At 40.7% G+C, this 16584-nt stretch overlaps 1 protein-coding gene across 1 annotated transcript in view; it reads left to right on the top strand.

Moving 5' to 3' along the window:
- Sls (sallimus) overlaps positions 1-16584 on the top strand; it is a 197246-nt gene that overhangs the window by 56734 nt on the left and 123928 nt on the right. Inside the window, exons 46-54 of the mRNA XM_076790970.1 lie at positions 429-648; positions 1976-2761; positions 3507-3692; positions 4509-5027; positions 5792-5889; positions 6166-6346; positions 6498-6575; positions 11663-11855; positions 12168-12364. Coding sequence (XP_076647085.1) covers positions 429-648; positions 1976-2761; positions 3507-3692; positions 4509-5027; positions 5792-5889; positions 6166-6346; positions 6498-6575; positions 11663-11855; positions 12168-12364 — 2458 coding nt within the window. The remainder of the gene's footprint in view (positions 1-428; positions 649-1975; positions 2762-3506; positions 3693-4508; positions 5028-5791; positions 5890-6165; positions 6347-6497; positions 6576-11662; positions 11856-12167; positions 12365-16584) is intronic.

Below are 16584 nucleotides of genomic sequence, written 5' to 3'. Positions count from 1 at the left end.
TGTAATTTGTTTAGTTTGTCAAAGAATTTGTAGAATACAGACCTGAGTTTGAGATAGTTGATGATATGTTAGATGAAATTATTAAGAAATTCCCCATAACAATTTGATTAATAGAATGCCTAGGTCTGATTGAAAATATATTTTTCCTATATAATTTTAGTAAGGAACACTGGTGAATATGTTTGTAGCATACTTCGCCAAATTAGATCAAGTTTGCTACATTAGTCGTATAAAATTGAATTTTAATTCAATCCACTGAATATACACTGTAGATCAAAGATAACATTTGAGTAGTTTGGGAAGATATTTTTAGTGATAGTCACTTGTGATAGCAATCATTGCTGGCCTACGAATTAAAAATTCTGTGTCACCGGATCGTTACAGTAAATCGTGAAATTATTTCAACAAAGTGTGTTATCTTTTTGCAGGAAACTGTTTACTCCACGGACCAGTCGCAGAAGAAATTCGAGACATCGAAAAAAATGTTCCCGCCCTCTCCGAGTCCTTCGAAATTCGTGAAGAATGAATTTCGTGAAAGTGACTATGAGAGCGATTATGACGGCAGAATACCACCCCTTTGGAAGCCGCGAGGCTACGAAAGCGACGATCAGACTTTCAGACCCGTGAAACCTAATCTCGCTGGTCCAGGTATTTACGAATCTCGATAAATTAGATATAATTGAATAACACTAATTAATAGTTTATGGTGCATAGAAAAACAAAATATATTATCGAATTTCGCCAAATTAAAAACAGAAAACGTGTTTTCTGAAACAGTGAGGCATAATGTAAATTATAAAAATACTGAAAAAGTCACATTTGCTGGGACTGCGAATATACACTACATTAATTCCACATACAACAAAAGAAATTGTGTTCACTGAAATGTTAAAATCACTTTCGCGCCAATAAATGAAGTTCTACTGTAGAAATCTTACGGTCGACGGGTCTCGCAAACAATCTATCGCAAATAAAGTTAAAGCGAATTCACACTTCTTCACTTTGGACGTACATCGCGGATGAACCATCCACAATAAATATGAAAGATGAAAACCGTCGTATTTATACTTTTTCGTGCGATGGTTGAATTCAGTTCACTGGTTCAATAGCAGAAGAGAGAATAGTCAAATGTTAAAATAAAAACGGACATTAAAACGGAGCATCAAAACTGAAGGATGAAAACGAACACTATTTGTTTGGACAGATTTATCAGTGTCATTTTTCTGTTTCACTGTGAGTGTGAGTCGTTCAGTCACTTCTTCAAACGTAGAAACTGATCCTAGTTTGTTCACCGATCGTTTGTGATGGAAACGATCTTTACTCCTTTTATAAGAGACGAATCGTCCGGAACGTATGGTACATCCAAAGCGAAAAGTCTAAATTCGCGAGTTTGCGCGAAGAGAAAAGCTTTCGAAGATCGTCGGTAGAACACAATGGTACAGGCTGTGTCAATGGGTCTCACTCTTTTTCGACTTTTTTCCAGCTTACAACAAGTAGTCCTCCTGGCAAGCTTTCTTCCCTTCTCGTTGTTTACCTCGCAAGACAAGTTCTCCTCTCTTCCCGCTTCTTCGCTTGCTTCTCTCTATTCTTCTCGGCCACTCGAAGTACGTACTACAATCTCCCCGCTTGATCTTCACCCTCCACCAGCTCGTGGCTAACCTGCCTTCTTCTTCTACATGTATCGCCTACTCTCTTCTTGGTCACTATATCACGCTGGTTTCACCTTCGTTCTAAAAAAAAAAAAAACAGTACACAAAACCATAAAAAAAAACACACACAAAAATCGAGAAACCCTTCGAAAGTCGCGGGTCCCGCGATCGTCCATCGTCGAAATCAAAGAATATCACATCGGCCATTGAGATTCGAGATCCCGGCAACGTCGTGTGAAACCGGTTCGAGCACCAGGTGCAACCTCTGTCCGCTTTCTTCGTCTTCTCTCGTCCGAGGTCAACCGGGGACTATTTTCTCCCGATAGGAAAGCCGAAGGAGTCGTTGCTGATCGAAGAGATCTCGACGCGCGAACAGAGATCGAAGGAGCTATCGAGAAAGGATGAAAAGCGCGCGACCACCCCGAAGACGGTCCTCTTGCCTGGTTCTCCTCCGGAGCTGGCATACGCTCCACCGCCACCGCAACCGCAACCTCAACCTCAACCTCAGTACTACGAAGCCAGATCCGGAGTGCCGTTCCACAATGCTATCGGCACGGAGACGAAGAAGACGGTGAGGATGGACGAGTCGACGGAGAACAGCAGGAGGATCGTCACGATGGAGCAGACCAGCAGGGTGATCAAGTTCGGCGACGGTCAGAAAACCGCTCCAGATTTCAGCAGCTTCGAGGCTCAGAAACAGAGGTCGCAGTACAAGGTGCCGGTCCCGAAGAAGTTCGTGCAGGGTCAGTTGAGGGAGTCCGACTACGAGAGCGACATCGACACAAGGATCAAGCCGAAATGGGCCCCGCCGGACAGCGACACCGAGGAGCCGAGATACAGGAAGGTCCAGCCGCCTTCTATCAAGTCGCCCAGGTCTTCTAGCGCACCTGTCAGACAGGAACACGTGGTGTCGCCGATGGAGTTCGACAGGGGACCGCCTGTCCTCAAGAAACAGACCTCGATGACCCAGCTCAGGGACGAAAGTCGCAGAAAGACCGAGTCCGAGACCAGAATCAAGAGGGACTTCGACTCCAAGCAGGAGGAGTTGAAGCCTGGATCGCCGCCAGAGTTTGGATTCATTTCGAGGACCGACGTGAAGAAGGCTGCCAATCGTAAGAATCTCGTCAATGTCTCTCTGTTGCGCATGCTTAGTTGTCGGCGACAGCTTTTGCTACTTGTCGGAGGCATTCGAGGAGGATTCGGGACCGTTTGACCACGTGGACGGATCTAGGGGATCTGTTCTTTATTTTATCTAGTTCTATTCACTGGTATACATTCTTTCATAAGCTCAACAGACACGAGCAACGAGCTCTCTACTGTTGGGGCGCCCTCTGGATTGCCCCAAGGAGCAAAGTTTTGTAGTGAACGGGGCAAATGGAGAGAGAAAAGAAATTTTTTCTCTACGTTAACTTCGCACGAGCAAGCTGTGAATTTCTTTAAATTCAACGGAGCCAGAGCCCAGTGCCCTACGGGGCAATCTGCTCCCATTTCTGAATTATTATAATCGAGTTTGAAGAAATTTTCTCGATTGCAGTTTTCGAGGGACGCCTCGGGCACGTTTCGATAAAGATCAATGTCGGGAAATGTCTATTATCGATTATATTTTCGAGATGTAGATATATCGGTCTTTCTGTTACTGTTCCATTCTTCGACGCATTTTCACTTTAATGGTCGCCACATTTGCATCGTCTTTTCACGATTAACTTTCTTTGTGTCTCTTTCTCTTTCTCTCTCTTTCTCTCTCTCTCTCTCTCTCTCTCTCTCTCTTTCACTCTCATTCTTTTCCTTCGCTTGCTCGAATACGCTGGCAAGATCGCTCTCTTCTCCCGTAACACGAAAAATCTGAAACATCCGCAGACGTCGCGTCGCGTCACATGAGCGACATGACCAGCAGCTTCAAGTCGAAAACCGAGAAATTCGTCAACGACATCCAGTCGGATCTGAAGCAGGGCAAACCGATCCTGAAACATCCGGCCGACAGCCGATCCGCCGATGCCGACGAGCCGAGAACGTACAGAGAAGAGAAACGAGTCTCGGAACACGGTAATCGATTTAACAACGGTACATCTCGAAGCTTGCATAGGGAACCTAAGGGGACATTGTTCTGCGAATGTTTGCTAAATTCTGTAATACAATTTTCAGGAATTCTTTCCATAATTTTGGTACGCCTAACGTCGTCATTCGCTAGAATTACCGAACAAGTCTGCCACATACACGACTTTGTAGAATCATTTATGACGATAAAAACCACAGAAAACCTGAATAATCCGATTTTCCTTTTACAAGTACAGAAATTATAAAATTTACAACATTATAACGTTGGATGTACCATGAATTGAAAAAGATTCGTGAAAACTGTTTTTAGCAACATTCACGGAAGCATGTCCCCTATGTTGAGATTATTTTTTAAAGGACCTGAAACCTTTAACTTACTATTATTTGTATAATTTGATTAGAATAAGTTGCTGTCGAGCTGCATACTCTTTAGAATTGCAATATATTTCAAATCTTCTTTACTCGCGCTGATCATGTTCAAAGATTCTGCAAGAAAAAGAATGTTTCGTTAGAAAAACATTTAGAAATGATCAATTAAGAGGTCGGTAGACTCTATATGCAAGCTTCACGTCTATATTCAAGAATATCAATCTCGTAACACGTACACAATTGACTAGAACACGATTAACGAATCATCAAAGCTACATATATTACTGAAAACATGTTGATTAAGTCGGTCGAAGCTGCAATCGGGTTTCACGACAACGAGAAAAATAGAATAATGAAACGAAGAGTATGAAATGGAAATTTAAAGTGAGCGAATGCTATGTCGGACGTAATAAACAACTGCGCGACCAACCGCAGGAACGAAGCAAATCGACCCGGACACCGGGCTGATATACTTCAAGTACGACTTCGGGTACGAGTTCGGCATCGTGTTGCCTGGCGAGGGCAAGAAAACGGTGAGCAGCACGAACAGAACGATACAAGGTCAGAGACGCGGCAGCGACATCGAGGTGCCGATCGTCCACGAGTTCACCGCCAGAAAGGAGAACGGTTTCGCGAAGAGGAGCGGTGCAACGTCCTCCTCGAACCGATCTGGGAAACCGGCGAGCAAGTTCGGCACCTCGAAGACCGTGAAATGGGAGCCGACGTCGGAGAGCGAGTTCTCCGAAGCAGAGGACATCAGAAACGCGAGAAAAAGGCACACGACCGATGGAGGGAGCACGATGACACCACCTAGCCTCGTGATACCTTGCTCACCATCGCCGTCCAGATGGGATCACACGACGCCCAGTCCGCTTTCCCTCAGTCCAAGCTTACCGAGCCTTTCCCCCAGATACAGTAGTGCCACTGGACCACCCAGCAACGTCGACTCAGCAGGTACTCACCTGCTTTTGCCTGTCAAAAATCAAAAATCTCTAGAACTTCGATGTGACATCTGCACCCTTCCGATCTTTCGAGGTTCTTGAGTTTTTAGAAGCGGGATTTTTCATTTAAACATCTGAAACGAATTGCAGAGCATGTATTTGGGTGCTTGACACGTCTCAGATTTTTCTCGGAATTTCGAAAAATCATTAACTAGGGAAAATAGGTGAAAAACTGATTTTTCGATTTTACCCCGTAACTACCCTCCTGATCGAGACACGGGGATGAAATTTAACACAGAATGGTTTTTCTTGATGCCCCATCAGATGACCCATCGGCCACATATGCAATTCGACTCAAGGACGCTTTTAACCTATACCCTTTCCACAGTGTTTACGACAATTTATTATATATTCTTAGTTGTTCTTTGAACCTGTGCTTCCTATGCTTTTGAACTCTGCAACGCATTTGCACCCTCCGGTTCGTTTTGCCATAACTTGATAAATAATGCTTTTCGTCCAGTTCTTCCTCCAGCAACCTTATTTTCTCGAATTTGGATTTTCTGTCCTTCCGTTTTGATTCCACAGGCATATTACGGATCTTTCTCTCCCGAATTTGTCGCTACCACTGTTTGCGCCACTGCACTTCTGTTCTGATTAATATGTTGAAAATTTGCACTCTCTTATCGTGAGAAACAAACACTTCTATTCTGCCAAGTGCAACGAAAACGTAGAAAAATGTTGAAACGGGCTCGAGTTAAATCGAGATGATTATTCTAGGATCACCGTGGCCGACGACTAATGGAGTGACCTCGAGCAAAGAAGTGATTCAACCTTATCTCGAAATACTACCGAAGAAGGCTCCCCTTTTCATCACGGTAACCTATCTTCACGTTGTCATTTCATTTACACCGAGTTCTCTTCTTACGCGATAAAATAAATTCGTCTAGAAAAATATATTGAATATACATACCTTTGATAGAAATATGATAGAAGATTCGGGACCTAAAAAATCAGCAGAAATAATAAAGAAACCATGTGAAAATTCATGTTAGAACCGTATAGATAATCTACCGAATACAAAGCATTTTCATTTTACGATATAGTCGATCAATTGCTGTTCGAATTTCTAATTTTGTAAATTTTGACCACAGCCACTGAGAGACATCGCCGTTGTCAGCGGACAAACAGCAAGATTTGAGTGCATCGTTCAAGCTGAACCACAGCCTAATATCCTTTGGTCCAAGGACGGTAGAATCGTCGAGAATTCTTCGAGCTATGAAATCCACTATAGAAACGGCGTTTGTCGTCTGACTATAGTGCGAGCCTATCCAGGTATGTATTAAATTTGAAGAAAATGACTACAATTAAAATAAAGATGCATTTAAGATGAAGAAATTGAATAGCGTGTAGAATTGTCTTGCTTCTTTCTCGAATGAAAATGTTGTTATTATCATCATTACCAACCTGTAATTAACTGTTTCAGAGGACGCTGGCATTTACGCGTGCACCGCAACGAACAGCTTAGGTTCGACAGTGACTTCGGCGACGTTGCAGGTGCCAGGTAACAGACGATCAATATACGCGCCTCTTTAATAATGGTCGAGAAGGGATATAAAAACGAAAGCAAACCAAAACGCGATCTAATACGAAGGTGGTGGAACATTGGGCCTCTAACTTCGATCGGCTGTAATCACGATTCACAACGCTCCATTACAATGAAAAGTAAAATGAACGCATCGAACATCAAATTCGATACCATCCACGCAAATCTCGGCGCAAATCAAAATCGAACCAACGAATATCGAACTCCCCACCCCCCACCCCTCCTCCGTCTGAGACACAACGAAAGCGAATTAAACTCAAATGTCGTAAACTCAACGGGGGAAAAGAGCCTGTCAGTTTTTCTTTTTTCGAAGCAGAAACTGGTGTCGCGCGACTTTTCGCTGCATTTTGAAAACGATTTTGCGACAGGGGCGAGGAGAACTAGTCATTCGTAACCGAATAGTGAGAAGTCGAAGAAACCGAACGAACGAAAACGGAATTTGCTGGTGGAACGTGTTTTACTTGAAACTGATCGGCCCGTAGTGAGCTTTCCTCGAATGCATTTTTTTCTGTCGTTGTTGCCGTGGAACGATTTGGAAACGCTTTTAAGTAGGTCGTTTTCTTTTTTTTTTTCTCTGTTCTCTTTCTATGCTCCCTGCGTCTTGATTCTCTTTTCCCTTCGGCCTTTCCTCCCTTCGTCTCTCTGCCTCCATCTTTCTCGGGTATCCTCCTTTCTACTCTCTTGTTCAGCACGCAGTGTACGCATATCATAAATATAGTCTTTCCTTGAGTTTTCTTTCTCTCCTTCTTACTCTCTCTCTCTATTTTATTTTTCTCGCCCGTCCCGTTATAGCATAGAATCGCGATAATTTGTCTATTCTCTTTCTTTTCGAGGGTACCTCGTAGACAAACCGAGATCCGTCGCGAGCAAAATGTCGACCATACACGACTGTAAACGAGACCAAACATGGCGGCGATGCTGTCGTAGCTCAAACTCTATTAATCGCGTTTCGTTCACGGGTAAAATGGTCGCCAGGAAAATTAAGTTACCGTGATTCTGTTCGAAACAATATGCTAGTCAAACTTCGTCAGGCTTCACGCGAGAGCAAGAGAATTGTTTATTTATAAGCGAGAATCGAATAAAAATGGTTGCAGGAGGAGCGGCTTCGTTCGCGAGAGTAGAGATATCCTTCTTTTCTGATATCGGCACGTTTGATTGGTTTAATTTTCGGCTATGAAGATTTGTTATCTACATTGTCATTCGTCGAACTAACGAATTATTATTGAGATATATACTGTGTAAATAAACGTGTGCTTCCTCTGCAATACAAAAAATCATGGGTACTACGGTGTAACGAATTATTTTCTGCGCCCTTCGATCCCGTCCCGACTCACTCTCTCTCTCTCTCTCTCTTTCTCTCTTTTCTATTCTGTTGGCTGATTGTTCTCTGCTGATAGTACAATTTTCACTTGCTGGAGTAAAGCAACGCTGGTTATGGTGCAGAATGGTAGGTTTTTTTGCTGTTTTTAGCGGGTATATATATGCATGGTAGATAGTCTAACACGAGATGATTAACACGAGACTATTAACACGATCAGTGCAATATTTTTAATCTACTAAAATTATTGAAGAAAACAAACAAATTCTTGAGTAACTTCTGTTTCTTGGAAGAAATGGAGAATATTTGTATTTGGCATCAAGATGCAATCTATTTATCGCCCTCATTGAAAACGCGTAACTGTAGATCTTATTCTAGAGAGGGTTAGGTTAGTTAGGCTCACTAAGTCACCCTTTGTCGTTGCTAGACAACCAGAACACTTAGTTTCCGGTCACCGTCAGACAAGAAATATCTCTCTCTTTTATTAGTAGATATCTAGATTAGGCAGTCTTTGTAGGCTACCAGTATGCTTAGGTACCCGTGACTATCCAATAGCTCTTTTCTCGGTAAAAGACACATGGGTTAGATCTCGATTAATTAGTATTTAATTAAAGACTAAAAATTCTCTAGTATCGGATTGTTCGAACCATCGAGTCTAGATAATTCTCTAATGCCAAAGATTTTCCATTTTTATTGATCCGTTGATTACCAAACTAACAATTTAAGTAACTGAAGCAAGCTAAGTGTTTTATTTAAAGAAACAAAAATTGAACAATTCCCCTACTATTACAAAAGAAAATAATCTGCTGGATTTATGTATTCATAATAAAAATGAATAGGTAAAATACGAAATTGTGAACGTATTAGAAGAGTTTAAGAATATTGCTACACTATTCTTGACTTATTAAAATTATTGGAAGGTAAGATAGATTTTTAATTTTATTTCTCTTTCTTACAATTCACGTGAAAAGTATACAGATCCGTTGTCTAATAATCACCGTGAGGTTCAGTATTTCTAAGCATTTGCTTTGTGACGCAACGAAATATGAAACTTGTCAGAAGATGCGTTTGTTATGTTTCGCGAATTCGAATGAAACGAGGGATAAAGTGTCGCGAATAAACGTAGCGAGACGTTCAACGGTGCAATAATATATCGAAAGCATTGTTCCGCCTTGCTCTTGTTGTGTGATTAGTCATAAGTATTTCAGGCACTCGCTTATTTCGGGAGGGAAAAAGAAATATGTAGAGCACAACATCGCTACTAACATTCGAGGTTACCAACACATTTACGTCCCTCAGTGTGCAGGCCCCGTGGGGTTGTTAATTGAGATTCTGAATTAATCATCCGCATTATATATATATATTTGGAGATGCGAAATTTAATATACCGATCCTACATGCGAATGATGCAACGATGAGTCAGTTCTTTTACGCTTTAAATTTGATTGTTAACTATTTAAAGTATTAAAAGTTGTTGCTATAATGAAATCATTTCAAATGACGTAAAACGATGCAAAAATGTTTTCTTCGAAAGAAATTCTGCTAAAATAAAATATATTCAGCTAATATAAAATAATATTATTGATGGCGTACTTAACACAAGAGTTCAGTAGATCAATTACAAAATTGAATAAGTAGAGAAAAAGAAAATCTGCGTAGCCATACATATTTCGAAACGAAAATTACGTAATTTTATGGAGGGGGTTGTGAGCAAGAAACGGTTAAATTCCGTATAACGTAATAAGTTCCGTGTAATTTTATACGGCATGTTAAACGGTTCACGGCGAGTCCAATGAACGTACACGTAAACGGGGATTAATATTTTTGGAAGGATCAAATACTCGAATGTTCCCATGCACGATGAACGGCTCTCGGATGATGCGGTATGAAAATAGACGGTAAGGTAATCCCGGAATGCGATGGAAAATATGAGTCGGCGATCCAAGAATAAACGAGAGAAAAACAAGCCGCCACGATTGTTAAAGATCTCTTTACGATTTCTCTTCGTTTTTTTTTTCTCCAGAAAAATGCGTCATACTCGTTCGGATTATCGAATAGCAGTTTCACTTTAAATCGTCGCACTGATTATGTTGCTCGGTACACGATTCTGTTCTAATATTATAACTAGACTACTCTATGCAGTTGTGGCAAAAATGCAATATGCAAGAGGATTCAAAGAAATGAAATGGGTATTTTATACCCACTTCAATATTCATTTTTAGATTTCATGCGGCTTTGTGTATTCCACCTTAATCTTATTTTCTGATTTATGAACAAAAAATATTTGTTTTGTACTGCATAATATGCTGTGGGTCTTGTAAGGTTAAATAAATTATTTTCATTTAGAGAAATTTTTCCTAGTTGCTTTTTATCGGCTGATTTAAAATGTGGAATGGTAATGGTGAAATGGTGAAAAGGAAAACTGATTTTGACGAACTCGTTGGTTTCTTCAGCTTTTTCTTCGAGTCGATACTTACGCGACCGTTACGAATGAGATTTACTGGTTTCACACAGACCCCACCGGTTCGTATCTGTGTAATAAGAAGCGATTGCGAATCTCCGGGAGGTCTGGTATGCGAGAGTCGCCGAAAATAGTCGCGAATCGACTAAATTTTACGACGATGCCCGTTGATTAAACCGGAGATGTCAGCCACTGCTTTCGTTTGCGAGATCAGGATGGTCTTTGATACAAATGTCGGTTGAATGAACCTCGCGAATGCACTCGCAACGGGCTACTACTTGAAAACTACTTTTCATTTTTCGTTTGTAAACTGTCCCAAAGGTAAAGTCGTTTGGCACGTTTCCTATTGGAAGGACGTTGACACTCGATGAAGCTTGAAAAATCTTTTCGATTTTTCCATGGAAGCTAGGCTTAATTCCAACTAACTCTTTTTTTTTAATCGAACCTCGGTACTCGGAAGATACGAGACATTGCTACCTGTAGAAAAAAAGAAAATATAAACGAATTTTGGGAAACCATTTGTGTATGTTCAGTTTAGGAACCTGAAATCCAGATCAACAAGCTGTAGTTATTATCCCGAGTAAAGCTTGAGTTTTAGGTTAGGTTTTCGGGGGGGGGTAGGTTTTACAAAGACTGCCCCTTTCGTCACACTATACATCATATAATTGTTATACATAATCGACGAACTTAGAATCATATTTTCAAAGTGAGTTTATCTATCTTGTCTTGTACAACCCCTTCCAATTAAATAATATGTTTAGAAAAGTCAAACAAGGCCAATGAGTGGACAAGGTTGCTGAATATTACGATTCTGCAACCTGCGGACGCCATATAACTGCGGAAATGGCGCATTTTTGCTGTTTTGCAATTTAGACGAAATATTTAATGTTCTTCCATTTGCTTTGATGTCAGCGATTTAATAATTACGATTCAAAGTGAAAATATGAATTGTTTCTATTAATTGCAAGATACAGGAGCTACATAGACATTTGTTTCTTTCCTTAATAATCTTACTGACTTAAAAACAATACAACCTTGTTTTTCCTATTCCTCGAATATCTTCACTTCTTTTGTATTTGAGTTGTTACTTGTTATTATAAATAAAAAAATATTACATAGAAGTTTCATTTTATAAGAAATTTTACGATAAACGCATAAAGGTCTGCGCTCTAATTAGGTTTGTGAGTCAGCGAATGTTTGAAGTATTTCTGGATAATTGAATGAAAATATTGACAGATTCTCACGTCAGGCTAATATTAATTTTAGGAGTACCTTCGCCATTTTACGGTACCTACCGCGACCAAAATGTTGGCGAAAGGACGATCGAGAGTCCCCCAAAATACGTGGCACTAAGGGACCTCTTTCTACCTCAGGAGAACGATATCAAGCACCTGACTACCATAAATCGTCAGCAACAGTATGATTCGTCCATGGAAATTAGCATGTGCTCGGATCGCAGGTAATTAACCCGCTCAAAACGAGCGTTTCATACGACTCGACGAATACTGAATCGCAGATCTATTTATTGAGTTGGTGCTGACGGTAATTAAATAACGTTTTCCTACATCTCTTTTCGGAGACACGCGTCGAGCAATACAAAGCTGAACTCGAAGGTTGCAGAACATTTGAATAATTTGGTATTCGCGTAATTAATTGATAAATAGCGGCAACAATAAACAGCTGTAATTGTAAAATCTGTAACAACTTGAGTTGTATTAATTGAGTCGCAGGAGAGTCACCGGTGAGTGATCGAGGCTGTTGTTTCTTTTAGTTACGCAGGTGGCAGCTATTTGGAGAGACAAAATGTGACGGAAGAATGCGACGAGATAACAAGTCGAAATCCGATATCACGTCGGCTCGAGTATTCCGATTTCGAGGCGAACGGTTTATTTCACGATGCCGGTGATTTTTGCTACGCAAACGAATATTCCGCGTGCACTCCATCGAAAGTGAAGCGACGAGACAACAGCGGTGAGTGGTTTTCTATCATATATTTGCCCAGATTTAGAGAAATTTAGATAACAAACGTTTATCAAGCTGTCCGTAAAGCGACTGTTCGGTCACCAACATCGACACCGTCTGCCAAAACATTGAAATTACTCATTCTCAATAGAATTTTATCGCATTGTGTACCACTACCGCGCAGAAATATTTGTTCAGTACACTCTGGATGTTTATACGAATTCGTATTTTTGTAGAAATGTTTCAAGCAAGAGATGTTCAATAAAAGTTACATTCTCAACAGTGAAAATAAGTAGAAGATTTTGCGAGTGAAATGTAACTGAAATTGTGTCGGAATCTACTGGAGTTTGTACCTCAACGATTTTTAAATGTTTATAAGCTATAAATGGACCTATAAAAATCCAGTGTTTATTGGTTACTTACAAGAATTTACAAATTTTAGATATACATTGAAAATTTGTTATCTATTTTTCCGTGACTACTGCTTTAAAGTTAAACATCAGCGACTCGGTGAACCAGTGACTGAAAAAATCAGAATATATTTCAGCTATTAGAATGCACACTTGTAGAAGTTATGATATACTGATTGCTACTTAGGTGGTTTATATTTTTACGGATTTGGCATCTCGTTACGGTTGTTAACATATAATTTCTTCAAATTTTTCAAAGTGAGGGCACTGGTGCCTTTAGTTCCCAACATGTTGGGAAAAATAGGAATTTCACCCCCAACTTTTAGGGCTATTGTCACCCTCTAGATCTGGATCATTGCAGATAAAACAAAAATACGTGTCAAATACTTTTGAACAAAACTATATCCTATGTGCTACACTTGGATACCACAGTGTTTAGTCTCTGTAAGCAATTGTTTGTTCGCATTGCACGGAAGTCTACAGTATTAGAAGGTAACCCTTTTGAACCTTCATGGTGGGGCGGAAATCTTCGAGATGACAGATCAGTATGAACAGAGGATGATTGCTAACAAGCGTCCCAGTTCAACCACACGCAGCAGAAAATATGATGTAATAGAACCCCGGCGGTCTGACTATTCCCGCCTGTATAAATAAACCGATTTTTTTTCGGGGGCTATTTCAAGAACAGCCGCTCTCATTATTGAAAACTAAGTTCGGAAGAAGTTTTCGCGGGCACGTGAGGCAACAGCTTGGCGTTCACCCGGTTAACGAGTATCAAACTACGCTGGCATCGTTCACCTGTCGCGTTGATTAATCTGCATCCTCCGCTCGATGCCGAAGACGAGAGATCGTCTCGGTCGGCGAGGCTCGGTAACCCACATTCAGGGTCCTTCGACCGATTACTCGTGGCCGTAGCGGCTTCGCGAAAATAGCATTCGACGGGTGAACAGCGAACATACGCGTGCATACTGTGCGTGTATCATGCCGGGTATCCTCGCCGGCAATCTCGCGAATCTACACACGGGAAGCCTGAGCGCGAAGAGACGCGCGCACAGGCTTCTTCAGGAACGGGCTTGAAGCGGACGTTGAATCATAGACGACGCACCTCTTTCCGCCACCTCTCGCCGAGTATCTTCTCGGCCCTCGAAATAGACGCGTCGCTATGCGCTACCTTGGCGGACCACGGTGATTCACTGGTGACCCATCTTTCAAGATCTCCCGAGACCGCGATCGCGGTATCGATCCGGGATCACGGATCCTTCGGATCCTACGCGTGCTAAATCTTTTCGAATTCTGCAGCCCAATTAACCATTCCGCTTCGAAGGACGTACGCAGGGTGTATTCACCAACTGAACCGAATTATAACTCGGTTGTTACTGATCATTAGTATTGGTATTATTAATTAGTAATTAGTAATTAGTAATTAGTAAGAAATTGTATTGGCAGTCTTGAGTTGTTGTAATCCTTTATTGTTTGAAACGACGCCCACCCATTTTTGCTATAAATGCATAAAATCCGCAGTCTATGAATTTGAATATTTCCTGAAAATTGAGAAGATTACATTCGAAATGTTTGTTTCAACCGGACGGTCGAGATTGATCGTTTACGTCATGAAAAACGCGAAGCGTAAAATATGTGTATGTGTCATGATATTTTTATAAATTTTTCATTTTGTTACTGTGGTAACGATGCACACGTACCTCGATGTTTCACGCCGAATGTGCAAGATCTATGATTAAGTGTCAATGATTCACCAAACGTGCTGTAGAAACTCCTCTAAAAATAATAGGGCCCCGGACATTGTTTTGTAGGAGTTTGTTACACAAGCTGTAAAAAATGGGGATTGGACCACCACTTCGGATATTTCTGCTGATAGAGTAACGTTTTAAAATAATCTTGTTTCCAACAATCGAGCAACAAGAACGAGCGATTTAATCGCAACACCGTTTACATGAGTCACTTTGGCACTTCAAATTTTCAAGAGTTATTTGCAAGTGAAACTTCGCGAGTTTTCTTCCGCCAGTGCAAACATATATGTATTTTCTAGTAGTTTCTCTTGTTTATATGCTAAACAGATTACATCAAAATCTGAAAACGTAACAGACTGTCAGAACCAAATTTAGAATAGCGAACTATATTGAATTGTTTAAATTTGGTTCTATTGTTAGGGCTTCTGTATCGACTATGAAAACATTAAAACCTGCAGATAAAATAACAAATCTATAAGAATCCTATATCAGAGAATGAAATAAGTGATATTTATTGAGTGTGATTGAAATATTTGTATGAAGAAATACACATTTAGTTTCAGTTATAAAAGTTCAATTATGTAAAAGTCAATACACCTATCTTATATCTATGTATATCAAAATGACTAAAATATTTTTAAGACTCAACAAACTCCCGTATAAATATATTCCATATGGCAGTAAATTTACAGTGAATGTAAGGAAACATTGTTTGACAAGACTGACCGCTTCCTGCCATAGAAAATGAATGTATCCACACGGGAATCTATCGTGTGACTGTTGTAGTGGTAGAAACTTCCCTTTTCCGCATGAAAGCATACGAGAAGAATAAAAGTTTGTTTTTAATGTAGCTAATAAATTTGAATAACATGTGCTCCGCGGCACCTGTCTGTGACAATGTGGTTAAGTTTTTGGCATGCCATCAGACGCGGTTCGCTTGAACGCAAAGTATACGAATCTGCATGTTCTGAAACTAAAAATAATCCTGGATGGAATGCAGCGGGTCGGGTCGTCCTCGGTTTAGGACCGTGAAGGTTTAAAGGGAACTTGCGGAGAATTCTTTCCTCGGGTCGTTGTAAACTTGGTCTCGCGCAGAAAGCGCGATGCGCGCGTAACAAACGAACAGAAGCGGATTCTGGCGTTGCTATTGCGAAAGATCGCGAGCAAACGGCAATCTTTCCGCGCGCGGCCGTATACGCGTGTGCCTCTCTCACCTCGTAACGTGAAACCGAAGCCATTGTACACTGTGTGTATACGATTCACGCCGGGCGTAATGTCTGAATTACACGCTGGCGCACGGCTGGATCTGACCCATAACTTGCGCCTTCTTCCTCTCGGATTCAAACGGAGGCCGCGCGCTGGTTCGAACATGGAGACGATCAATTTGTCGAATATTCTAACATATTTCGATTGACCACGCCTAACATCTTTTATTAAATGTATACAAAATTTAATACGAGGTGTTGCACCTACAAATTAAACCCGACTGTTATTGTAATCTATACTTTAGGAAAATGTAGATTTCTATGACTTTTGCAGATATACCTTTAACATCTTATAATGTATCCTAACGTATAACGCGTATAACCGCATACTCCGGTACTGGCCGAGAGAAGGTAATTTTTCCCCTCGATTCGTGCTCCCTCCCCTCATCTGGCGACACTAATTGAGACGGTTGCAGCTCGATGAAATTTGACAAACTAGGGTAGAGAGAAGTGATCAACAAAGCCATCAATTCTTTCTGATACCATAATTATAACGATAACTATAACTGTATAGGGTTGATCTAATAACTGAATCGGATTATAACTTTGTTCACTGCACCGGTGTACTCCTGTAAAAACTCGTACTACTTGGTGATGAAGGTTATTAAACAATGGAAAATGTTCCTCCACAATTATTATCTATCTGCAAAAGGAACATTGTCTTTCACAGAAAAAAGAAAGTCAATTATTCTTCTACTAAAGCGGTTCAAGCATTATAATATTTTGTCCGTTAGTTTACTTTGTTCAATTGGAAAACCAATGTTCAAGACCATCTATCTTTTTTATCGGAAAAATTTGCATAG

The sequence above is a fragment of the Halictus rubicundus genome, chromosome 7, assembly GCF_050948215.1.
Source record: "Halictus rubicundus isolate RS-2024b chromosome 7, iyHalRubi1_principal, whole genome shotgun sequence".
NCBI lineage: Eukaryota > Metazoa > Arthropoda > Insecta > Hymenoptera > Halictidae > Halictus > Halictus rubicundus.
The sequence above is the reverse complement of the archived record's forward strand: the minus strand, read 5'-3'. Positions and strand labels throughout refer to the sequence as shown.